General features: G+C 39.9%; 1 protein-coding gene across 5 annotated transcripts in view; it reads left to right on the top strand.

Annotated features, from left to right (window-relative positions):
- Positions 1-26,816, top strand: part of ARHGEF9 (Cdc42 guanine nucleotide exchange factor (GEF) 9) — a 294,997-nt gene that overhangs the window by 51,716 nt on the left and 216,465 nt on the right. For 4 of the 5 annotated variants that reach the window (XM_012734448.1, XM_012734451.1, XM_012734449.1 and 1 more), the window contains exon 2: positions 22,488-22,667. In XM_012734448.1, coding sequence (XP_012589902.1) covers positions 22,488-22,667 — 180 coding nt within the window. Of the gene's footprint in view, positions 1-17,821; positions 17,906-22,487; positions 22,668-26,816 lie in introns of those variants that run through there. The other variant, XM_012734452.1, reaches the window with a different exon arrangement.

The following is a 26,816-nucleotide window of genomic DNA, read 5'->3' as shown; positions in this document are numbered from 1 at the left end:
GCCTACAAGAGAAACAAGACAATGCTTTCAGTGCATTCCCTAGTAGAGTTTACAAAGTAATTTCACATCCTTTCTAATTTTGAACATACATCAGCATTGCAAAGTCGGTAATCATGATTGCTATTCCTGGTTTTATAGATGAAAAATGTAAAGGTCAGAGAGATTAATGGATGGAAGTGGCTCTGCCTTTCAAACAGAAAGGAGGAAACTCAATTATCATTCCAAAACAGTGTGAAGGTAAATGGGAGATGTGTGAGTTACCCCTGAATTTATACCACCTTTCTCTGCTACTTGCTTATATTTTCAGTGCTTCCCCCCCCCCAAAAAAAAATCTTCCATTTGTATAGGGATTGTGCATGGAATTCTTTATTCAATAAGATGCTGCCTTTTATCTTGAATATACATTGAATATACACTTAGTTTTATGAAAACTCACTATTTGGTATCTTTAAGGAGAAAGGCAAAGCAGATTGGTGAACCTTAATATATAGACTGTTTCAAAGGGACTTTATTATAGTTTTTAGAATACAATTTTTGTTTACTTTGAAACACTTTTATTTTTCTATATTCTTTTTAAATAACTTCTTCCCAGTGGAGCCTCCCTGGTGGTATAGAAGTTAAAGTCTTAGTGCCATCAAGCTATTTCTAGGCACTGTGACAAGAGTTCAGTCCCCAGCAAGGATGCTGATGCATATGAGGGAGCAGACTTCTGCCTTACTCCAATGCTCCCCTCAGCAGTTTTTTCAATAGATCTGCCAGTTCTGTTCTCCACTCTGCCTCTGGCGAATCCTCTTACCCTCTTTCCAACATCCCCCTTCCACTCCCCACTCCAACTATGTTCTACATCCCAGTTCTTGTATGCATAAATAAATGTAAAGTACAATGTCTTCCCAAAACTACCATAGTACTCCAGGTTAATATTTGATTGAGATCAAGTACAAAGGGATTTTAATCAGTATGTGAAATGACCAATAATGAAGAGTTTTACTGGCTCTCAGCCTTCACTGAACATTCAGACCGGCAGGGAGTTTTTAAACGTCTGTTGTTTCAGGTTCCAACAATTTAAATGACATTGGATAGGTCCAGAGAAATTTGTTTGCTTGTTTTTAATTTAAATGTTCCCAAAGTTGTTCAAATGTACAGCCAGGGCTTAGCCTTTTGAACTGTAGGCTGAAACCCTTTGCTATCTACTCCAGTCCTATACTCTGATGAAACTGACTTTTTAAACTTGTTAAATTTTAGTTTGTTTGGTCCATTGTTTCTCCTGGTTTTATGGATTTTTAAAGTCTCCATACCCTGTGATAAATTCTAGCATTGCATCAGTTCAATTTAATTTTCTTTGGTTGAAGTATTTTAGCTTTGGGGGGGGGGAGAGGTTTACTTTTTTTTTTCTTTTATGCCATGAAATAGATTAACAGTCTTTCCTACCATTGTATCAGTTGAAAACTGTTAAGTATCAAGTTGCTAATTTCAGTGTTTAATATGATAGAATTAATTCTAGTTCTTCTGGCACCTCAGCTGAAGAGTTGGAAATCTGTAATTTTTTCTTTTATATATCTGATCAGATCTTGCAAAATCCACTAGGCTATGTCTATCCTACCAACATGTTAATAAGGATAATGTGACATGATTGGTTTGTTATATCCTTTGTAGACATTAAGATGTATGCTAAATTCATAGCAAATGTCTGCCAAGCTGATAACCCCATCAGAAAAAAATAAGTATGAGTCACTTTCATATTTACTCCTAGTAAATTCTGTTGCAGGCTCCAGGATTCCCTTTTTCTTTCAGCATGCACAGACCATGTTTCCTAACTGGGTCCAGAATTGGGCAGAGGGTCCTTGCCCCAACTATAGGTTCTCTGTATTACTTTCTTCTACCCTCTCTGAAGAAGCAGGACATTGCAGATATGACTTTTAAAAATATATTTGGTTTTCAAAGAGGTCGGTAAATTATTTCTGCATGATTCCCTTATTGGCTGAATTGTTTCCAGAGGTTCTCAGCTTTGGCTACACATTGAAATAGCCTGGGGAATTAGCAAGACTAACAATTGTTAAAATCTCTTAGATTTGAGAGGGGCTATCTGATTTAGTTGGTGATGGTGAGAACCTCCCATTAGTACTTTTTTTTTTTGAAAGATCCCTGAGGTGATAGGAGTGTTCAAATCCAGGTGTGAGAATGACTGCTATGTTCAAAGGAAATGTCAGCGCAGCCTGTGTCTGGTTTATCATACGCATGAATAGGCAGGCCTTGCAGATTGTGACATTTTGTTCCAGGATTGTAGGAGTCTTGATAAATTCTAGGGGCTTCTGTCCATCCTAAAAAGGACTCAACCTTAGGGAGTGAGTAGTTTCAGGACTTATTTGGATTTAAAATCATCAGCTGTGAAGTGGTTTGAATTCTATAAAAGTTAAGTTCTTATGCAAATATTTGCTATAACAGTGAGTAATATTATTTTGTTGAATGATCTTGAGTAAATTACTTCTGTCCTCTGAAGTTCAGTTTTCTCACCTACAAAATATGGTTACTTGGATTAGATGTGCTCCGAGATTTCTTTTAGCTCTAATGATTTGTGCTTAATTTGTGATTAATGCTAATGCCCAGAATGATAAAGGACATTTTTATTATTCAATACAAGCTGATAATCCAAAGATACCTTAAAGTTTTGGAATATATAGGGTGATTTGGAGGTAATAGACTTGACTTACTAATAAAATTTTAATTTGGCTTAGATTTCTTCGAGAACAGCTGAACCGTATGTTGTATTCATTGAGCATATACTGGCTGCCATCAGAGAAGCGAGTCTTAGAGTGAACTGAGGAGCAGAGGGATGCCAGTTTAGGATTTAGATTAGCCTCTTTTTTTTTAAGATTTATTTATTTATTCATACGGAACTGGGGTACAGGCCAGAGATGTGGAGGGTGAGAGGCTTCACCAGAGACAGAGCGGGGAGCAGAACAGGCAGATCGACGAAGTACACTGCTGAGGGGAGCAGCGGGCGGGTCGGGAGAGGTCTGCCACGCCATGTGGTCACCTCCGGGGCAGGCGGGAATCGAATTCATGCGGAAGTGGCTTTAGCTTCTCAGTGCTGCCCTTTAACCCGCTGCACCACCAGGGAGGGCCTAGATTAGCCTCTTAAAGATAGCCTCTTAAAGACGAAGTATCAGGGCCCTCCCTGGTGGCGCAGCGGGTTAAAACACTGCACTGAGAAACTAAGCCACTTCCGCATGAATTCGATTCCCGCCTGCCCTGGAGGTGACCACATGGCGTGGCAGACCTCTCCCGACCCGCCCGCTGCTCCCCTCAGCAGTGTACTTCGTCGATCTGCCTGTTCTGCTCCCCGCTCTGTCTCTGGTGAAGCCTCTCACCCTCCACATCTCTGGCCTGTACCCCAGTTCCGTATGAATAAATAAGTAAATCTTTTTTTTAAAAAAAGATGAAGTATCAACCTATAAGTTTCAGAAAGCCTAAGGGCTGGCTGATTTAATAGCACAGGACCCCTATTGCAGTGTTTTAAATACTCATTAATGTACTTGCTATTATAGTTAATAAAAAAATCAAAAATAATTTCTCTATTTAATCCATTGGCTCTTTTTCCAAACCTGGAAACAATTGAGGAAACTGGGACACAGAGAGATTAAGTATCTTACTCAAGGTCAAGAAGTGGTAATTCCTATTCTAGAACCCAAACCTATCTGTGTCATCTCCTACAATTCTTCCAATGTAGGCTGCATATCAGATGTGGTCAAGAAGTAGTCATCACTCTTTGCCAAAGAACAGACTAAGAACAGAACTCAGGAAGAAAATTTGAAAAAATGAACAAAAGGATATCCATTTTTTTTTTTTAAGAAAGAGAAAGGTTTAGAGTTAAGGAAGGCTATGTCTAAAGTCATTCCTTGTCCTAACCACTCACCTGGGCTAATTTTCAGCTAATCACAGGCATTGGGCATTTATTCTTTGAACATTAAGGTCAAGAGTTGATACTATAAAAGAAGGAAGGTTTTGCATGCATGGCTAAAGGGAGAGGAGAGAAAGCATTGGAAATAGTTTTGGGAACCCTGGGAGCCAGCCATGGCTTTGTACCTATCTTGCTGCCAGAACTTGATTAAGACCATTCTCCACTAAGACTCAGGTTCCATGCCCACTAAAATGAGGAGTATTCAATAGAATAAAAGTATTTTTAAGGGAAATTTTGACCAGAAGTGTTTTTATAAAACAGGAAAAAGGGCCCTCCCCTTTTATGGCAAAATAGGTTAGGATGCAGCACTGCAAGCTGGCTGCAGCCGCTTCAGTTGTAGTTTGATCCCTGCCCCAGAGGTGGCCCACATGGCACTGCAGGCCTCTCCTGACCCACCCACTGCTCCCCTCAGCAGTGTACTTTGTTGCTCTGCCTGTTCTACTCCCCACTCTGTCTCTGGTGAAGCCTGCCACCGCCCCTGCACCTATGGCTTGTACCCCAGTTCTGTATGAATCAATAAATAAATCTTAAAAAAAAAAACAGGAAAAAGAATAATTACTTTGGTTGAAGTGGGGCTGAGGCAAAGATGGAAAACAGCAACAACAACAACAACAACAAAAAAAACAAAAAACAGGCAACCATCTTGTTAATGCAGACCCTGAACATTAGAGGGATTAGAATAAAGAGAGTGGGATTAATCTGCTTAGCTCAGCCAGACTGCTTGGAATATAGACAACCATAGATGGAGAGAGAAGGGGCTGTCTTTCATTTAAGTGGCTAGGTTTCACATAAAATCATTTAGGGAAAGAGATTAAAATAGCTTGCTGATCTAATACTTGCCTCTCCCCTGCCTATTTTGCAGGTAAGAAAACTGAGGCAACAAAGGAGGAAGGAACTTGTCCAAAGTTGTAATGATAGGCATGGGATCTTGATTCCTCAGATGAAGCCCTTACTTTCTATAATGTCTAAGTGTTAGAGGGTGCTGACTCTGTGCTTTCTTGGCTAGAACTCTCAGGTTTGGTTGAAAAAGGAAGCTGACAGAGAAGCTGGGAAAACAAGAGCTTTATATAACTTCCTGGAGGGAAGTAGCTCTGTCAGCAGCCCTGGGATACCAGGCAGTGAGATGGGGACCAGGAAACACAGAATATGCTGTAGACCACATCAGTTATTCTGTAGCAGGGAGCCCTGGATGCACCCCTTTACTGTTATGTGGCTATCTACTCTCCTGGCCCAGAGGAGGCCTGCCCTGCACACACAGAGCCAGCTTTAGAAGCAGCCTGTTAACTCTGCTCTTTCTGCTTGCCTGCTTTCATGAGAGAAAAAGAAGCCGTGCATCTATGTGCCCAGCTGGCTTCAGGAAAGATGTGCTAAGAGCCCACCCCCCACCCCCTCAGAGTGTGGTGCCTAAAGGCAGCAGCTACTTTTAGCAGTACCTCCCACAGCCTCTCCTGCGCCCACTCTTTCTTCCTCCTCCCTTTGTGAACTCTGCTGGTTGACAGGAGGGCTGGGCAGTGGGTGCATTGGTATTGGAAAAGAGACATGGGGAGCCAGGCGTCCCTAACAGAGGCTCTGATAATCTTAACATTATGAGAAAGCTTGGAACAAAAGCAAAATGATAGACTATTTTGTGCTTAAGACCCTAAAGGAATATAGGGCTTCCATTAATTTCCTCTGGACCTTGAAACCAGCTGAGATGTTTGTCTTGAGAATCCCAATTGAACTGTAAAGGAGGAATCTGAAAGATTTATTGGACATAACATAGATAGACACTTCTAATTGGATTTAGAGTAAAACAAGTGGGGCTTGTGTATGCTAATTGATTCTTGATTCTCCATTTTGAACATTGAACCTCCAATTGTTTTATATTTTTTAGGATTTTGAACATTGTTTCTCTTGATTATCTCTGTGATGCTGGGAAAAGAGATCGGGCAGAGATTATTTTGATTTTACATATAAGAAAAATGAGGTTCAAAGACTTATTTTCATATGGCACCAGATCTAGACTCATGTTCTGGAAGGTGGAGTGCCATTTAGAATCATTATAGGGCCCTTCCTGGTGGTGCAGCATGTTGAAGTGCAGCAATGCAAAGCTCATCATGGCTGCTTCAGGGCTAGTTCTGTCCCGGGCCCTGGAGGCAGACATCTCCTGACCCGCCCGCTGCTCCCCTCAGCAGTATACTCCATCTATCTGCCTGTTCTGCTCCCCAGTCTGTCTCTGGTGAATCCTCTCATGGCCCCTGCACCTCTGGCCTGTACCTTAGATCTGTGTGCATAAATAAAATATTAAATAAATAAAATCATTCCAGACAGCTATATTATCTTTTAAAAAGGAGGAGGGGAAATGTTAGAACTGTTCTGAGTCTAGTTTCCTCCCTCACTGTGGAAGCTGGGGAATTAAGTACAGAAAAAGAAAGCACAACATGTTTGTAAGTAGTACTAGAATTTGGGCATTGCCTTGGAAGGATGATTTCCTGGGCTTAATAGACTTGCAAGCTGCTCTTGTCTTTTAATAGTGGTGAGGGAAACCTGTATGGTGTGATGGAAAACAAAAGGTCGCTGACCTAATAGTTTGTCATTTTTTTAGCTCTGTGACCTTGGGCAAGTCACTTAGACTGTGAGTTGATTTTCTTTTTAGTTAATTGGGACTGATAATCCTTGAGAACTCTGATGCAGAAATCTCTAGGTTACTGCTATAGTGGAGATACTTAACATTTGGTAGACTCTCTGTAAAGGTTTTCTTTTTTATTATTATTTATTTTAATTTAATTTTTATTTTTTTAACCCTCTGTAAAGGTTTTCTTAATGAAATACATATACATTCTTAGTGACTGCAAATATAATCTCAGCCTCTGAGTGACCTTGAACAAATCCCCTAGTCACTGTGCCTTACTTTTTTCTATCACAGTGTGGAGGACTCTCTTTTACTTCCCTTCCTTGAAAGGTATAAGAAGTTTTATTTACCCCCAGCTCCATTCCCCCAAACAGCACCCCCTCCCTGCCCCCGCCACGCACACACATTGCTATGAATAGACTAGCTTTCCCCCTGTCTCCTGCAAAGCTAAAAGAGGAGCTTGGAAAAAAGCCAAAGTTAATTGTGTGTTTATTTAGTGCATTCTCAAGTCAAGCAAACCAGAGCTGCTTAGGCACTTGGCAATTAAAAACCAATTCCTGGCTTCCAGATTTGTGACATGTATTACTGGACTTTCATTATATGATTGGGTTATGTTAGAAATCACAGACTTCATAAATCACCTACTTAGAGCAAATCTATACTGTTCACCTTTTTCTGCATCATTTTGTTTGGAAAAATTTCATTGCTTCTTGGACAGGAAAAGAAAATAATAACTATTGTATAAATCTGTGCCATTAGTCTTTTTTCCATAACTCTGTAAGATAAACAAGAACAGGGTTACTCTCTCCACTATATTGCTAAAAAGCTTTCAACTAAGAGAACTGCTGTGATTGACTCGATCAGTGCTGCTTCTTAGAAGCATGGGTGTTGTAGCAAGAACCTATCAATATAGAGTTAGCTGTTTTCAAAACACCCATACCAATTAGCCTTAGACAAGGAACTCATTTGAAAGATTCCTTCTACAATTTGCTTCTATCTAGGTCTTGCATAATTATCCAGATAGAGAAAACTAGGTAAATTTCATTAGACAGTTCTGACTATGTTGTCATTGAACCAGTTATTGACAATTCAGATATATCTATTTAACCCATGATAATTCTGTTGTATGTAATATCATCTAGTCATGCCTAAGGGGCCTTGCCAAATACAGAAGAGTGGCTTCTAGATTCTCTGGCCTATTATGCTCTGTTGAGAGGTGTTATCTCTGTTGATTTATCTAGTTATGTTCTTAAAGACTAGGCCTTAAAAATAAAAGCTGACTCATTACCATCACTGGTTCCCAGTCATCCCAAAGTTTGGGAAAGGTTGCTATTGATAAATGTCTTCTCATTTTGACTGGGTTTTGATGAAGATTATATGCTTTTGGAACCGTATCTCTTTTACTTCAAGTTTATCAGATTTCTTAGATTATGAATATGGAATAACATATATAGGGAGGCAACCAATTTCTTGCCAAAGGCTAGAGGGTGCCTACTTAAGATGAAATAACTGTAAGTGCTAATCCACATGCACATAACTGTTAACTCTCTTTATGTGGTATTATTAGGAACCAGAGTTAGTCCAAGATGCTTAACCTGGGAAAGTCACTGGCTAACAGTGAGAGAGAACCCTTAAGATCATTGGGCCCACTTGATCATAGAATTGCTAGGAAAACTGAGGCTTAAAGTACAGTAAGATTTTACCAAGAATTGTTCCTTGTTCAGCTCTTATTTCCAAAACATTATAGCTGTGTGGCCCAATGGATGAGTGGAGTGGTAACCAACCTTATTGGGAAAAGCACCAGTGGCACCACAATCAAGACATGACAGAGATGAAGTTGGTATTAGAAAGGAAACATGGAGTAGGTCCTTTGACTTGCTTAGAAGTATATTGAACTTAAAGCATAGCTGGTTAGAAACAAATTGTGTGATGGGAAAATTGGTTCAACCTTGGTGTCCATCCATACCCTTTCCTTATACCCACATTTATACATGTATATAGGTCACATGTGATATGTACCTATACACACTTAGATACATGCTGGGTATATTTGGGACTCACACAGGACACATGGAATACTAGTTCATGCTGACAATTTGGTGCACACACATTCACTTAACCATGAGACACATACTTGCATATACTGTGCATACCATGATGCAGGCATGGTATGCACACATCCATAGACACATATAAATTATGCTTGTACAAATTTGTGTTTGTAGAGAGACATAGCACGTACAACAATTGCATACTTGCATACATGAAGGACACACTGAGATGCATGCTCAGACATATGCCTACTTTTTAGGACACACACTCCTGTCCCTCAGATATATAATCCTAAGGACTTATTTGGACAAATAACCTCCACATGAGACATATTTCAACACAGCTATGGATGTACACACATGTGACACAGACCTCTGTGGGATATAATCTGATTCATAACAAAGCTCAGAGTTGGTCCTTGATCCCTAGGTCCTACCTCTAACATCAGCCAGCTGTCCTGCTCTTTCAAGTGGGTACAAGGCATTGGCCTAATCTGGTGGGCTTCTGTCAATATATTCTGACTTTTTGTCTTAATACCTGACATTAGATTTCAGAGGGCAGTGGTTTCAGGAATAAATTTAATACTTGTAGTATCATGTGTTAGAGCAGGCTCTGCAAAGACAAACAAAATTTAGAGCTGAGCCCTCAGACATTAAGTTAATAGATAGATGGAGAAGATAAATTGACATCGTTTAATGCAGAAAGCTTAAGTATATTCTTGAATCTCTCAATCCAAGTACAATTTACTGTGGAATGATAGGATCTTGGAGTAAAGACCTAGAAAACCAAAGTAATTAAATGTTACAGATTGTTATTCTGGGGAATGAAATAATGACTTGAACTAGAGTAAGTTTATCTACATTGTAGGTTGGAAGGTGTGAGAAATATTAGCATACATAAAAGCCCCTCTGGGAGGTGAGTGGTGGGTGGAGAGAACAGCCACATCCTTAATTACCTTGACCCTACCTCTCAGCACAGCACCTTGGGCCATCTGGCTCCCCTGAGAAAGACCTGCTATTTTTAGAGTTTTTTAAGCTAGGAACCTTGGGAGACCTTGGTACCAAAAACTGGTGCTGGAAGGAGATGACTCTAGAATGGGTCTAGATTGAAGACTGAGAAGCAGTGAATTAAGTAGCTTGAGTGTGCCAGGCCTGTACTGGAGCAACAGTCTCAGAGCCCCAGTGGTTTACCATTGAGTATGGCAACCTCATGCCCATTTCTCAGCTTTGGAATTCCAGTTGCTACTCCTACCAACTTTTGTAGTGATTTCAATGCCCACTGACAACTGGGCCAGACTCCTATCAGAGGATTTGGAAAAAGAAAAAGGCCATGGCAGTAAGGGAACAGGAGAAAGGAACCCTATGGGGTCAGGTTGGCCAAAATCATGCTAGGGTTACCCCTACTCATGCAGATAATTTCTTTTTCTTTTTTTATAATTAAAAATAACATTTATTTATGTATACAAGAACTGGCCAGAATTATAAGGGGTGAGGCAACTCCCCAGATTCAGAGTGGGGAGCAGAGCAGGCAGATCTACTGAAATACACTGCTGAGAAGAGCAGTAGGTGTGTCAGGAGAGGTCTGCTGTGCCATGTGGTTCAGCTCCCTGGCCAGGGATTGAACTCATGCTGTGGTGGCTGCAGATGGCTTCATAGTGCTACACTTTAACTCACTGTACCGCCACAGAGGGCTCCCATACAGGTACTTTTAAATTCTAAGTTGAACCTTTCCCAGAGACAAGTTTGCACCATTCATCTGGTCATCCATAGGTAGTGATGGTAGAGACTTCATCCTAAACTAGGATAAGTGCAGTTAGAGTACTTGTACGTACTAAGCAAATACAATGAAATATCTAAGTTTGTCCTGACATATATCAAGAAAATGAACTCTCTGAGACCCAGCCTTTCCCAGCAGTGCCCTATTCGCCCAGGAGAAGCATACTGAGTAGCCATTAATCCATTAATCCCTTCCACAGCAGTTCATATACCGCTTTTTTTTTTTTTTTTTTTTTGGAAGCAGTGAAGAGTTGAAAATGCTAAGCTATTGTGAGAGTGAGTTGTGCTACCTGTTTAAACCTGAAGGCACTTGATCCATTTATGGTACTTCCAACTCCTCATAGCTTACTGTGTAAAGAAGGATTTGTGTGTCTGACCTGCCAAGGGGTAGGCTTAAAAGTATGTGAAGAAATATTATTTGGGGGCCTTGATCTATGGAGTATTTAGACAGTTCTTGATTTGTAACACAGTTGAAATTCAAGAACTAAATCTGGGAGAGTTCCTTAAGGCCTTATGTCTTGCTTCTCGCCTGATGTTGATGTGGACACTAAACATTAACGGAACTAACATTTTACCCCTTCTTCATACATCATACACTCTTAGACCAGAAAGCCAGAGTGAGACTCTGAGATTTCTTGGAGCCTTTCTTAAAAAAAAAAAAAAGTATTTATTTATTCATACAGAACTGGGGTATAGGCCAGAGGTACAGGGACAGTGAGAGGATTCACCAGAGACACAGTGGGGAGCAGAACAGGCAGATTGACGGAGTACATTTCTGTGGGGTGCAGCGGACAAAACAGGAGAGGTCTGCTGTGCCATGTGGCTTACCTCCAGGGTGGGGATCGAACTCACACACTGAAGTGGATGCAGCTAGTTTGTAGTGCTGTGCTTTAACCTGGCACCACCAGGGAGGGCCTTCTTGGAGCCTCTTTAGCTCATTTATTTTTGCCTTTTTGAGCCCAGGATAAAGGAAGGTAGGTACATCAAGACAGAGTGCTTAGAAGAAGTAGATGGAAGAATCTGCAGAGCTCAGGCCTTGGGTTCTAAGCATTGAGGAAGAAGACCATTTGTTTCTGTCTTCGTCTGTCTCAGGGCTAATATGCTATTTTTTCATCGCTTGATGATTGGTTGTAGGAGCCTAGCCCAATCTGTTGCTATTTTCAATTATAATTCTAAAACCTGTGGAATGATCATAGTACTGTTTTTTTTTTTGGGGGGGGGTTAAGTAAACAGTGTTGGGGGGTGGGAGATGATGCAGGAAAAAAAGAAGACATATTATTCTTTTGAAATTTGAGAGGCATATAGAGAAGGGTTAGCCACCAAAGGACTGCCCATAAGTAGCCACACAATTTCCTTAACTTTCTTGACCCTACACACTTCATTTTTTACTGTCCCTGTTATCCAGACTCTTGACTTCCTTTGCAGAGACCACCAGTAAGTCATTCTAGTGAGATGTTCTATGGATACATTAGCATATGGTGAATATGTTCCTTCTTCTGTTTATTATGTAATTTACCAAAAACACTCTTCTGTATCTTGCTACAACCTCGAGGTTCTTTGACTCTGTGGGGATGTGAAGAAATGTGAACAGTTTAAAAGCACTGGTTTTTGAATAAATCTAATTGGGTTTTTGTTCTATGTGACATTCAGCAATCATTTATCTTAACCCTTGTTTCCTCATTAATCTCTTCTTAGAATCTAATTTCAATGCTTTGCATCAAATGATCTGAACTGGGTGGATGAGACAGTTCCCTTTATTCTGGCAATGGAGCCAAAAAGTCATCCTTATACTGGAGTTCTGTTCCAGTAGAGGTAGCCCATAGCAAAAATCTGAAATAGTCAAATTTTATTTTCTTGTTACAGGACAGGGAGAGGGGAACCCTAGGTCCCCAAACTTACACACTCTTAATAGGTTTTGCCATCTGCTGCATCAAGACAAATCATGTAAGACCTTTAACCCGCTGTGCCACCAGGGAGGGCCCTTGTGGAGATTTTTGTAAAACAGATCCTACATTAGTAACATTTAGATACTGGATAGGTGTTTATTTTAACAAATAGTAGTTGGTGTCCAGTCCAGAAACAATTAACTACCATCCTTCATTTTAGTCTTTTGATTGTAGACCTAATTTCTAATCTTAATGCTGATGCTGACTAACTTGACATATTAGGCAACTTTCCCTAACTGGATCCTCTACAATGCTGGACTGAACTGGTTTTGCTATCTCTTGGGCATCTCCTGTGCTGTCCTTATCTAAATATAAGAATCCACTACCTTTCAGACTCCTGAGACAGTCAGGAAGAATAGGTTCAAACCCTAGCCCCTTATTGGCTGCTTTGTCCCTAATAAGCTGCTTTGGATTCCATCCCTGACTATCCCCCAACTCTATCTCGAAAGCAGACAGGCAGAACCTATTTTACACAAGCCTAGATGACCTAATTGGAATTCTTTTGTTACAAGTACAGCCACTATTCCTACAGACTCAGACCTGATGCCTTACCTAATAGGACCCTGAAGGCATGTTTGATTGTGTTTCTCTGTGTCAGCTCTGGCAGGTTTAGATGTTATATTTCTGTCCAGAATCTTTAATAACACATTCTGAAATGGAAGGAAGCTTGGTGGATTGAGTTTCCTGTGGCCTCTGCTCACTGAATACTCCTGTCATCCACTCACCCAGCATTTTCTGTGTCTTCAGGAAATCCAGGACTGTGCTAGACTTGATTGGAGAAATATGACCTACCTCTGAACAGGCACATTTCTGATAGGGACCAGAAGAATTTCTCAGTGCCTTGACCTAATGCCTTCTCTCACGTAAGCCATTTATTTCACAGAAGCCATTGGAAACTAGTTCTACTGACTGATGGGCTATTTAAATGCATACTACACCTTTGGGCTATAAGGAGTCCCAGGAAACAGGTAAATTTGCTTTGAAAATGCATACACCAAGGCTCTGACATTTAAAACCCTGTGGCCTGGATGGGCATGCTCAGTAGACTTCAACTTAATTGAAATATATAGTTATTCTTCCTGCCTCTCCTCTTCTCAAGATACAAGAACAGGTCATGGTGTTCGTGACTAAATACTGTTTCTGTTCTCACCACCTTAGATCAGATGGTCACATTTAAAGATGACATTAGAACTACTAGTTTTAACCTATCACTTCCTCTGCTCCTCCCCCCACCTACAGCCCTTCTTCCTTTACAGGATTTTAACAGGACATCTGTCAAATGGATAAAAACTGACTCCCTTCTCTCTGCCTTGCCCACCTACCCTCTGGCTGTGATGTTGATGAGTATAGAACGATGCATGTGGGAGGCACAGAAGAAAGATTATTCTTGTAGTTCTGGCCCCCTCCTCGTATCCTTCTGTAAACCTAGTGGAACCCATCTCCACCCCTTCCTTTTCCCAGACAACTCTAAGATTGACCTTCACAACAGAGGCCAGGAAAAGTTAAGGACAGTTCCATTTCATTCACACAAATAAATTCAAGAGCCCAAATGCAAGACCCAAGATGGATCTAGGTCATTTTAGGGATTTTGGTCTCTTTGAACACCCAGCCTCTCCCTTAGGCTTTCCTTGACTATCTCTCAAGTATGAAGTAAATAACAGACTGCATTGGGTCACTGGAACACAGTACACTAGCAAGTCCAAGAAAAATGGCATAATCCCCAGGGCAGGAACATTTTGGAGATAGTGCTCAAGCTGGCCTAAAAGTCAAGTAGAAGGTCAGGATGACCTTCAGTGTGGGACAGCATGCTCTGACTTCAGTCATGGAGAGAACATTGCTGAGTCATTCCGTCATTTTACTAATGATTTTTTTCTCTTAGAATATTCGAGGCTGACTTGGGTAATTGAATACAGCTCTAGGAAATTGCTACTATATTGAAGCACAGAGATGTTGTCAGGATTTTCCATTTGGGTCATTGGGGACTTCGGTGAAGGTCAGGGTGGAAAAAGAGAAGGTACAGATAGCCTCCCAAGACAGACCAGGAAAATCCTCCTAGAAAGTCTACTGTAATACCTAAGCCTGCCTGGAACCTGATATAAGAAAGAGATACCAAGTGACAGGGTTTTAGAAATTTTGGTTCAGTGCAGCAAGTAGAATTTATTTTAATTCAAACTCTGGTCTTAATATGATGTATGATTGAGCATAACCTGGACTGCATGCAGTAATTTCAGGAGGTGATTCTAAACAGGTGGCCTTGTTGACTACAGACTGAGAAACTGTTATAATGGGTCAGATGCACCTGGGTGATGCTAAAATATCTAAGAACAATTTGTCAGTAACTACTGTTTCCAATATTTTGGCTCAAAGAACCCAAAATTGTTTCAGAAATGCAACCTTTGCAGTGGCTCTGGTGTGGGAGACTTCTCTAGTCAACACAGTCATAGTTAGAGAAGATACTAACATGTCTTTTTTCTGGTCTCTGCAATCCTTGACACATTAACTGTATTTTCTCTGATGGACTTATTTTTTTAAAATACTATTTATTTATGCATACCAACTGGGGTATAGGTCAGGGGTATGGGGAGTTAAAAGGGTTCACCAGAGACAGAATGGGGAACAGGACAGATTGACTGAAATGCACTGCTGAGGGGAGCAGTGGGAGAGAAAGGAAAGGGATGTTGTGCCGTGTAGGCCACCTCCCTGGCCAGGGATCAAACTTGTACTGCAGTGGCTGCCAATAGCTTCATAGTGCTGCACTTTAACCGCTTGTGCCACAGGGAGTGTCCTGATGAACTTATTTTTATAACAAGACCAAACTCAGCATGGTACAATTTGAGGGTAACAACTGGGTTTCACTTCTGAAACTGGGCCCATAGTATTGAGCTAATGGCTGATGTTTCTTATCAGTTAATCCATTCTTAAGATATCGACCCTCATCTTCCTTTGGAAGAGATACAGAAAGAAGTTATTCCTTTGTTACTTATCTCTAGTAAAGGAGAAAATATACTGGATGGTTTCATACCTTATAAGGCTTGTCTGGGTTTTCCAAGATTTAGGTGTAAGTTGTCTTGCAACCAAAGTATATATTAGCCTCTATATAGGTGCTCTACTTTGCTCTTACTGAGACTTATGTGCATTTAGGCTCACCTTTCAGGTCAAGCCATCCCACTGTAGATGTGACTGAAACCAGTGGTCGATCTTTCATTTTATTTAAGTGAAAGTAGATGATGGTACTGAAAGGAGCTAATGCCTCATGACTCATAAGTCACACGCCCAACCTAGAAAAAAAGATGATCATGTCATGAAAAGAGATATTTGTGTACTTCCTTTCAGTACATTTAGAACCATCATAACTTGAAAGCATTAATTATTCTGCTCAGAAATGAAATTATTTAGTGATGGGCAGTAGCCAAACCCAGATTAAAGCTGAAACCAGCTAGGTGTGAGCTTTTAAGTTACAGGAAAATGATAAAGCAATTTTTGTGATTTTTTTTTTATTCACAGTAGATCTTATTCTTCCTTGGCATGCCTTTCCCCCTTACCTGATAACCATCAAGCACCTGTGTAGATCTTTAGCTAAACAAGGTCACTCAGCCACCTGGCCATAAATCTTACCAACAATGGATTAGACTATCGGCCACCTGGTACACATTATGCAAATATTTTCCTTGGAGCAGTAAAATGTTCTGCAATCTGCAGAGATACTAACTCTGTGGTTGTGAACTACCTTGGTGCTTACCTGGATTTTAGGATACAGGTCATAATTTTAGATAGAGGCAAAAATCAATACTGTTAATTATGAGTTAGATTAAGCAGATATACTGTTCACAAGGATAGACCCTGGTTATTTGGAAAATAGTGTTTTGGTGGACAACCCAAAGAACTTCTAGTTGTCTTATTTCATTTCTCATTCTAAGTAGAAATTACTGAACGAGACAAAGGGAGAGAGGGTACAGGCTTGAGTGATTTGGGAAGGAATTAAGGACCAAACAGGTCATGTTCACATATCTAGAGAAAGGTAACCTAGCTACTCTGTCCCTATAATTTATTATATCTAAGAGTATGGCTGAAGCAGAGGCACAGAGATAGGGGTACATTTGTTTACAAGAGACCTATTTTCTCTAGAGTGGAGGATTCCTGTCAAGTTTGAGATAAGTCCTTTGGTAGGACTCTTAATTTGACTTTGAAAGTAGGAAACTATTGGAGCTTTCAGAAGGGCATGGTTAAGGAGCAATTTGAAGAGAAAAAGCTATGGACATCATGGAGTCCACTTGGGAAGCAACTTGGAGTAATAAAGGTGTCTAGGGTCTAGGGTGGACCAATAAAAATCAAAATAAAAGGGTCATAGGAAAGAGGGAGACATGAAGGAAGGGGGGAAAGAGGGAGGAGGATATATATATATATATATATATATATATATATATATATATATAAAATATAGAATATATATATTCTCACTTATGAGTGAGTTATAGTCAGGCAGGGAGTAATCAACTCCATTTTCAGAGAGCATAGAGTAAAAGCATCCTATAAAACACAAAGGAGAATGAGAAGAAATAAGCTGTGACATTGAACTTCCTGTAGTTTAAGACAGTGAAACGTTAGCTTCAATAGAAAACAGAACTGGAAGGGACTTGAGAGGTTGTCTGGCTCAAGTCTATAACTTGATTGGCTAAGAAACTGAAACAGATCTCTCAGTGAATTAATGGTAAAACTTTGTTCAATATCCAGTCTTTGCTTATACCATGGTGTCTCTCAGCTGTTTTCCATATAGCCTGAGTCATACCTTTCCAGAAATAGGGAAAATTGTTGTCTTTGAGCACTTTGGGCAAGACACACAATTTCTTTACAATGCAATATTAAACATACATGAAGTTTATTCAAGAGAAAGCATAAAATCCCAGCCTATTTCAGATAGGGGGAAAGATAAGGAATTTTGTTTAAGTGTATGCCTAACTATTGAATGAGGGAAAAATTTTTTTTTTTAAGATTTATTTATTTGTGCATACAGAACTGGGGTACAGGCCAGAGGCTCAGGGGCGGCGAGAGGCTTCACCAGAGACAGAGTGGGGAACAGAACAGGCAGATCGACGAAGTACACTGCTGAGGGGAGCAGCGGGCGGGTCAGGAGAGGTCTGCCACGCCATGTGGTCACCTCCGGGGCAGGCGGGAATCGAACTCATGCGGAAGTGGCTTTAGATTCTCAGTGCTGTGCTTTAACCCGCTGCGCCACCAGGGAGGGCCAAATGAGGGAACATTTTAAGAGAAATGGGGAGAGGCACCAACTGAGAAAACCTTATGGAGAGGCAAAATCCCCTCCTTGTATTTTAGAAGTTTCTCAGAAGGCAGGCCCAGCTAATCTACCTTCATGGTAGTTGCTGTTCTGCACAAAACTTTTAAACTTTTCCCCTTGTACTTCTTCCCTTTAAAGCTTTAATATTTCTGGCATCCACCCAGGCTAATTAAATAACTATTTTGGGGATGGCATTGTTCAGCAAGAAGGCGAGAACAAGAAGAGAAATTGTAAAGCTCTGGAAAACTGAGTGAGAGCTGTGATCTCTAGGTAAGGCCTGACATTGGGAATGTTCCTTATTTGAACCAGCATATACTTTTTCAGAAATACCAACTTGAGGGTGGCACAGAGATCCTTGGGGAGAATGAGGGAGGTAATCAGGAGATGCAACTCTAGAGCCCAGACTAAGGTCCTCTAAGGGAAATGGTTCCTATGGTGTGATCCAAAAACTCCTGAGGCCTAGCAAACTGTTAGAACAAGTATCCAGAGTATTGAGAATTACTGTTTGATGTCATTTTCAGAGTGGTCAGGTCTCCCTAGAGAGAAAACAGCTAGCTGCCTTCTTTGCAGGAAATGTGAAGGATTCATAAATGCAGTACTATAGAGTAAGGCCAAGTAGAGACTTGGTTTTTCTTTACTTGTTACTAAACGATGACTGAGGGCTACTTGGATAGCCTCACAAATTGGAGAGTTATAGAGCTTGATATAACAAAAGAAACCCAATGTCTGGTACAATGTCTTCAACAAATGCAAGTTTCCCTTCCTCCTTCCCATTCATCCATCTTCCACTCCTCCATTCCTTCCCCTTGAAAGGGACCACTGGTTATTCCAAGTTAACTGTAGATGCATTTTTCCTTGATCAGAGAATAGCTTTAGAGGAAAAACTCAATGCATCCAGGGGATGATGATCATATTTCCAAGATGAATGTCAGGGCACATGTCTGTAATAACAGATATATCTATTTTTAGGATCAGTGAGCTAGAATATTTAAAATTAGGATTGCATTGGGAAATCTAGATAAAAAGTAATAGGATCTAATTCCTTGTTTAAAAGTTGTATTATGAATCTCCACCCCTCTCCATCCTTCTTTTGTGAGATTCCATTCCCTGGGAACCTAATTACATGTTGACAGTTCTATTTTGGTTCTTTTCTCTGGTTCCTATTCCTTACTTCCCATTGTTATTATTTGCCTAGGTTTTGTACCTTCTTTTTAAATACTTTTTTTAAGGGAAAACTTTTATTGTTTTCTATAATTTCCTCTGAGCTTTTGGCTCCCAAAACTGTATAACTATCTCTTCTGACCTCTCTTGAGCTTTAAATGTACATGTATGTCCTGCTGGCACCCCGCATTTAACACACTGAAGGGAAAAAAATCATTTCTTCTCCCATTCACAAATTGCATTTCCTCTTATCTTACCCTCATACTTTTATGATCACACTTTGTTTGGTCCCCACCCCGTGGAATGAACTTTGATTTTTCCCTTTTCTTAAACTGGATTTAGAAACCTTAAAATATGGTCTAGCCTACCTTTCTAGTCATCCTTCCCCTTACCATCCCTTGTCTGTTCCAAATTCCTCTACTTGTTTGCCCTCAAATTCCCTATAATCTTTACCTCTGAGACATTGCTTAATCTTGTTCCTCTGCCTCAAATGTCCTTTATTTTCTCTTCTCTGTTACAAACCTACGCATTCTTTAAGGCTTACTTTCAGTAACTTACAAAATGGTTTTAGAGCCCAATAGCCACATAGGATCCTACATTTGTCTATGGTCTTCTACTGACATTTTATATCCAGGTTTTTAGTCCATTCTCGCCATAACACTGCCTATGAGGCAGGTATTGTTATTTCCATTTGGCATATGTAGAAACCTGAACAAAAGTTTGCATAGTTTGAAATTTCCCCTTTTCTTTGGTGATACTGCAGTCCTTGGTATCCTAACTACATGCTAACAGCACTGTTTTTGGTTTGGTTTTCTGACTCCCCATCTGTCCTCTCATTGTTACTTTTACTTTCCAAACTAGCAAGGCCCAGAATTGAAGCTAGGCTTTACTGCTGTTAACTGTCTTGCATAATGCTTGAAGGGTACCTCATTGTTAGTACCCAAAGAGCCTTTGATTTTCAGGTTGGAACCATAGCTCTATAACAGTAAGCATATCCCTCCCTGCCCACTGTAAGAGCTCACTGAATAAACAGTGCTAGGGAATGGATGAGCAGATAAAAAGTGCATATTTGTGAAAAAAATATGTTAAAAGTCAATTTGCTATATACTAGAAAAACTTGAAACAACTTTCAGTCCAGATTTAGTTTACTTTTCTGACAAATCAGAGGACAGGGAAAAAGCATCCCCTTGTTTCTGTTGGCATTATGACTGTAGCACACAAGAACCCATAGAGTTACCAGCTTCTTTGTGGTTGTCCTTCCTATTATATCTACACACATGTGGGCGAACTCTTGGTTAAGCATATTATAGCTCATTAAGCAGAGAGGGCTATAAATTTACCCATTTAATGTGAAGAAAACAAATGAAACTCAGAGGCGGCACTGTTTCTAAGAGGAGTCTAAAGACACACTGTGCCTGCATTTGAATTCTGAGTATAGCATTTATTGACTATGAATTTGGGAAAATTATTTAAACCTCTCTGAGCTCTAGCTCCCTCATCTATAAGATAGGAATAAAATATTATTTTCTCAAAGGACTCTTATGAGGCTTAAATAATAAAATGTGTGTAAATTGCTTAGAATAGTGCCAAACACATAATATTACAAATATTACTAATTAATATAATTATTTCATTACACATTTAGCAAGTAGTAAAACAAGGTTGTAAATCCAAATGTTCTCTTCTGCTTTTTCTATTCCTAGTGTTATGTTGGGGAAAAAATGGTCTAGCAGGTTGCCATCTAGTGACTGCAGGTGACTCACTCCTATTTTATAATAAATCTATAAAATGAGGGTATACAGCAATGGTTTTTGAAGTGTCTTTCAGTGCTTGGCTGTGTGATATGAGGGCCTAGGCAGATTAGCTGGATTAAATGTGGACAAGAATGCGCAAACTGCTGCTGGGAAAAGCCATGTGCGGAGTCCCTAAAGAGAAGACTGCATGTTTTTTAACAAAAGAGTATCAACAGTGTAATCAGTACACCTGGACCTAGGGGACCTCAGATGGCAACACAGATAGTTTACTGAATAGGGGATTGTTAATTGATTCCAAGGTACTCTTTCACCCTTGATAAAAGCCAAGCATATATAGCTTTAACCCAAAAGCCTTCATGGTACTTTGGGTTGGGGCTTTTGTGCTCATTGAACTCCAGTAATATCTAGTTGGGACCCATCATTGGCAGGAGAAGTAAAAACTTCTCTGTGAACATTTATTTTATTGAGGCCAACAAGTAGCAATTCATCTTTTCCATGGAGGCAAGGACAAGAAAAACCACCTTTTAGTGCAATTGGAACAAAATTTGTTCAACATAAATATGAATTTCCTCATAGACAGGGCATGAGTGACTAAAGGTAGTTGTGCATATCTCATTCTTTAAGTTTGGGAGCTCTATGGTTTGTGATATTATAAATGGAGTGCTATAAGTTCAATATAGATAATGAGAAGGATTGGTAGTGTAACATGTTGAGTATTAGAGCATATGCAGTTAAAAGACCACATTCCATGATTTATTATGTTTGGCCAAAGAACTAAATCTGAGCCTCAGTTTTTCCATCGTTAAAGTGTGGGTGAGAATTAAGTGATGTGGTAGTTGTGAGCATTTTGTAAACTGTGAAGCATGAAATACTTGAGAAGTGGTGTTGTAAAAGGTCCTTGGGGACTTAAAGTCAGCTGATAGGAACTCTTGACTACAAGAGCACATGTTCAGTAGTTCAGTGCTGGGGAAAGAATGAGTCTCTTTACGTGGATTCTGTTTCTACAATTGTTCAAACGAGTAATGATCTATATAAGCTGAAACCAGTTGAAGGAAAAAGAGAACAAATAATACAGTGGTCAGGATGGTAACCAGAGGGAGGCAGACTATTCTCCAACCCTATCCTCATCACTGTGCTTATATGAGTATTGTGTATATATGTGTGTGTTCATGTGGCAATGGGATAGATGTCTGCCTACTTCTGTGTTGAGCCCAAACCTGCTTACCATGAAGTCCAAATATCAAGGTTAACTACTTTGTGACACCGTTTTGATATCTAGCAAATGAAAAAGTCAACCTAGACCTTCTACATGTCTCATAGGGTAGTTCAACAAATCACTGAAGGAATCGTGTCAAGCTTTCATTTTCTGGGAGTAGGGCATTACAGAAAGCTATATTCTTTCACACCTGTGATCTCTTTGGATGGGATCATGCATGGGTAAGAATAGGAGGCTGTGGATCTGGGGTTTGTTGTGTGTACAATGGAACCTCTGGCAGTGGCAGCAGTTCCAAAGAGGAAGAGAAAGGGGGGGGGGGAGAAAATTTAAATCAAATTTGTTTGAATGATATTTTAGCCATTGATTCTAGCCTCTCTACCCATTCCAAGGCTGCCTTGCAGCACCAAGGAGTTATGGGTTAGAACATTCTTTCTTCTCTAAGGAAGAGGCTCTTGAGAAGGGGTACAACATGAAGCCTCTGTACTCCATATTCACATTCTTGGTCATTCTACCCACTGGTGGAGTTAACGCTATTGCTTGCTTATAGACAACGAAGCTTGTGCTCCCAGTGTCATCTCCCTGTTTTTCCCCACTCTTCATCACTAGTATGTTTTTTTTTTTTTAAATAAGTAGTAGAGCTCTGTGGGTGGGGTAAAGGGAAAATAAGGAAATAAGGTAGCCAGCTGTTCGGACTGAACACATTCTCATTTTGTCTCCTAAGCTGATCACTGGAGATTCCATCGTTAGTGCTGAGGCAGTATGGGATCACGTCACCATGGCCAACCGGGAGTTGGCATTTAAGGCTGGCGACGTCATCAAAGTCTTGGATGCTTCCAACAAGGATTGGTGGTGGGGCCAGATCGACGATGAGGAGGGATGGTTTCCTGCCAGCTTTGTGAGGGTGAGTGTCAGCCTTCACTCTCCTCTCCTGTCTCCTTGGCTCTCTGCCCCTGGCTTCCCCCTGACTAACACCTGTCATTCCTGTCCTAGTGGCCCTTATTAATTTTTTCCCAATTATTTTGGTCTCCTACCCAGGACTTAGGCTTCCTTTAATCTATGTTCCTCTTATTTTTAATACTTTCCCTTTTTATCTTATTTAATTTATCAATCCTCATCTCCTGCCTCTTACCACCTTACCTGCTGTGACATTGTACAAATCATTTCTCTATTAGCCATGGCAGCTGTAAAGACCCTTTTAACTCTGTATTGCTGTGGTTGCTCTTTAATTTGTTTTTGATTTTCCTCTTTTCTGTTTTTACTTCAGATCCCCTCAGCCCCTGTTTCCCTCTGCTACTTTTGTCTCCTTTCTCTCATTTATGGAAGTGTAAACACCCTTGTGTGTTGTCTCAAGATTGTTTTCAGCTGTTAATTTAAGAGTTTGGGTTCCTTACCCTCAGTGGGACTAGATCTTGTTCATTGCAAATCTTGCTTTTCACATAGGTCAGGCGACTTGATCTAAGATATGTGGAGGTGGAAAGCAGGCAACCTGATAGGGCTCGTATGACTTGGCCCTTTTGAAATTGTACGATGAAGAAGCAAGCCCTTAACAGAAGGGACTTTTGGGAGAGGGCTACTTAGCAATTTCTGTTGCTTCTGAATCATTAATTAGCAGGATGTTATGGGGAAAGAGCATTGACCTGGTGTCTCAGCTCTTCAACTTCTTTAGAGTTATAAGCTGGTATCAGCTCTTTGACAATTAAAACCTCAGATTTTACCCATTCACCAAATGGGATTGGCAAGTCTTTCATGCCAGAGGGTATCAGAGTGAATAAATACATGGGAAAACTGTCGGATGACCATCCTCACCATAGCATTATTTTGTAAGACTCAAGTCCTGCCCTCAACTCAATATCAGAGTGACTTGGACACTTGGAGGATAAAATGCTACAGAATCAGTGTGATAAGAAGGAAGTGACAGGGTATTTGGATTTGACCACCTAAAATGCAGTCTACAATTTTCTACCTCCTAGTTCTGGTTTTTCACAGGAATTTTCCCTTCCTTGAAACTCCTTCCTTTTTTCCTCATCTGAAAAATAAGGAACTACATTAGATCCAAGAAACTATGTATCAGATATCTGTGTATCAAATAATAGTGGATGAAAAAGGCCTTTTTCTAGAAGGGCTGCAAAGTCCTGAAGTACTGTATTTAGTTGGAATGATTTAGGTGAAGGAATGAGAGGAATGGGTAAAATGACCTTTCATCCTCTTCTATCCTAAAAGTCTCCTAATGAACTGTCCAATATATTTTCATCTACATGTCTGATGTTTTCCATCAGCATTTCCAAATGCCTGTAGGTATCCCAGCTCAGCTTTGCTGGTTGATGATTCAATCCTAGGAATAGTCAGAAAGCACAAATCCATAACCATGTGCCTTTGAGACTAATGCTTGAAGGCCTGTGCACAGACAGCTTGTATGTCTTTATCGACAGCTGTTCTTTTTAAAAGAAGGATTAAACTGTACCAAGTGATGTCACCAAAATCCAGATGCATTTCACTGTAGTGAAATGTCATTTTTATAATAAGCATTTATAGAAAGATGAACCAAATGATTGAGCAAGGCAAAATGGCTTGGGGAGGTAAATGGCAGGGCCAGGCATCAAAATAGCAATGAACTGGTATTGATGCTCCTATTTCCAGTGCAGAGGAGGTGTTTCTTCAGGCCTGTAGGCCCAGTAGCTACCTAGGTAGGATGTAGCTGACCTTTGAGAAGACCAATAACTAGCCCAAGTTTTAACAATATAAAATCTAGCCTAAAGTTTCTCAATCCTGGCTGTCTAATGAAATAAATAGATCATGTGGGTAGCTTAAAAAAATAACACTAAAACCCAGACTCCAAGATGGTTAAATCAAAATCTTTGATGTTAAGAACCATTGGTCTAGGCTATCACAATCCAATAGAAATAGAATGTGAGCCACAAATATAAATTTATATAGCCAACACACTGAAAATTATAAAAAAAATACAGATAAATTAATTTAAATATATTTTCTTAACCCAATATATAACATTATCATATAATGTCATATCACTATAAAATTATTAATGATATATTTTGCTAAGTCTTTGAAATCTGGTGTGTCTTCTACAATTTCACACATCTTGATTCACATTACTTAGATTTCAAGTGTTCATTAGCCACAGGTGTGTAGTTGTCATTATATCATACAACATAATTCTAGACTGAGGACCATGATAATAGACCAGGTACGTTAATGGAAGACCCTAAATCATAAGTTATAGCTCCAATATTCTATCTTACTATTCAGTATGAACATTTGAACATTGTGAAACTTACTGTTTTAATAACTATGTGATCTTCAGATGACTAAAGATAAGTACCATGGAGCCCTAAGGGTAGCTGTTGTGGTGTCACCAGTAAAAGGAAATCGGGTTAGACTTTTGCAGGAATGATCTGAATATTGGCTCCAAGGCAGTCCTTCCAATTTGTATGAATGAATGTTGTGTTACTTTACATTACTGGTGTGATTACTCAAAGGATTGCATAATGAAGGTTATGGAGGATCTTTTCCAGTAGATATTTGAAATAAAATTTCTATCTCCATTATTCTACACTGATTTTGGTTAAGAGTAGGGTGGTATTATGGAAATGGTGCTAGATAGTAACTATATTAGGAAACGAGAGATCAGAGTTCTAGTCATGGTTCTATCAGCAATTTGGTATATGATCACAGGTTTTTATTTTCTTCTTAATCTATGAAGCTCTCCCTAAAAATCTATAAAAGCTCTCATATATCTAGGTAGGACATAGAGATATGTCATATTGAACTTTGAACCTTCATCAGTGCTGGTGTAGTTCATAGATAGCTCATCCTAAGCTAATATTCAGTAGCTCCTTGAGAACACCATTCCTAAGTTATTTGGAATATAATGTAAAAGTATAATAACAAAAATAAGACTTTCTGCCTTAATTTCATAATAACCAGACACCTTTGTAGACCATTAGATCAATTTGTCCACTAAAGTAGGTGGGATAATTCCAGTTCCTAACTGGTAGTCTTATTGCTGTGAAAAGTTCCTAACCCTAGTGTCAACAGACAAGGCAGTAGGTGTCTGGCCCCTCAACCTTATCTCAACATCCCACAAAACAGGTGACTAAATTAACAGTATTCCAGACACTTTTCACTACTCTACTGATTAGAGGGATAGACTGAGAGGTGTTGTTTCAGACTGGGAAATGAGCTCTTGGGACCCTCTGGTCAAGACTGAAAAGATGACTCAATAGACAATGGTGAGGACAGGCAATAGACAATGGTGAGGACAGGCAAGGAGTCAGCATCGTTTGATTAGGGGACAAGCAAGAAAAGAGTGCTCTGGAGAGACCTCTCTGGGCATGAGAAAGAGACTTGGGGAGAATCTACCTGGGGGTAGGATTCATTATAGATTTTAGGACTGGGATTTCAGAGCACAGGGCATACACTTTATTGACTGACAAAGCAAGAAGAGTTTACTTGGTTAATGTGCATTATTGTTAATTATTGTTAATCAGCTGCAGTTTGAGGATCATGTGCAATGCTCATGATCCTCTCTAAGGTGAACATTTCACAGAGGCTGTGTGCTTGCAGCTCCAGTTTAAACGCCTTTAGGCTCAAAATATGTAACTATTTCTTGTGGGGTATACAGCTCCCTTTTTTGCTTAGCAACCAACTTGTTAAACTGTGGGAAGATAGCTTAGAGACGGTTAAACAAACAAACAAGAACAACAAAAGTCCATGGAAAACCTTGGCAGTAGATTTTCTGGCCTAGAGTCATCAACTTTTTAAACCTCTTGTTCACCAGCCCATGGGAACAACATTTTTTTTTTTTTTTTTTTTGGTCCTTGATTCCTGTCCATATTTCCATATTTTTATCTTTGTCCTGAGACCCTTCCTTTCTCACTGGTCACAATCAAGAGTGCTTAGTGTGATTTTGTCCAAACTAGCTCTGCCTATTTTTAATCAGATTAAAGCCTGATATGGAATCAAAAAAGCCCAGATTCTTAGCTAAGTACTCCTGTAAGATATATAAAGTTTAAATAACTTCCTGTCCATT

This window comes from Condylura cristata, unplaced genomic scaffold, assembly GCF_000260355.1.
Source record: "Condylura cristata isolate star-nosed mole 26May11 unplaced genomic scaffold, ConCri1.0 scaffold00056, whole genome shotgun sequence".
In the NCBI taxonomy this organism is placed as follows: domain Eukaryota; kingdom Metazoa; phylum Chordata; class Mammalia; order Eulipotyphla; family Talpidae; genus Condylura; species Condylura cristata.
Note: the sequence above shows the minus strand (reverse complement) of the source record. Positions and strands in the feature narration are given on the sequence as shown.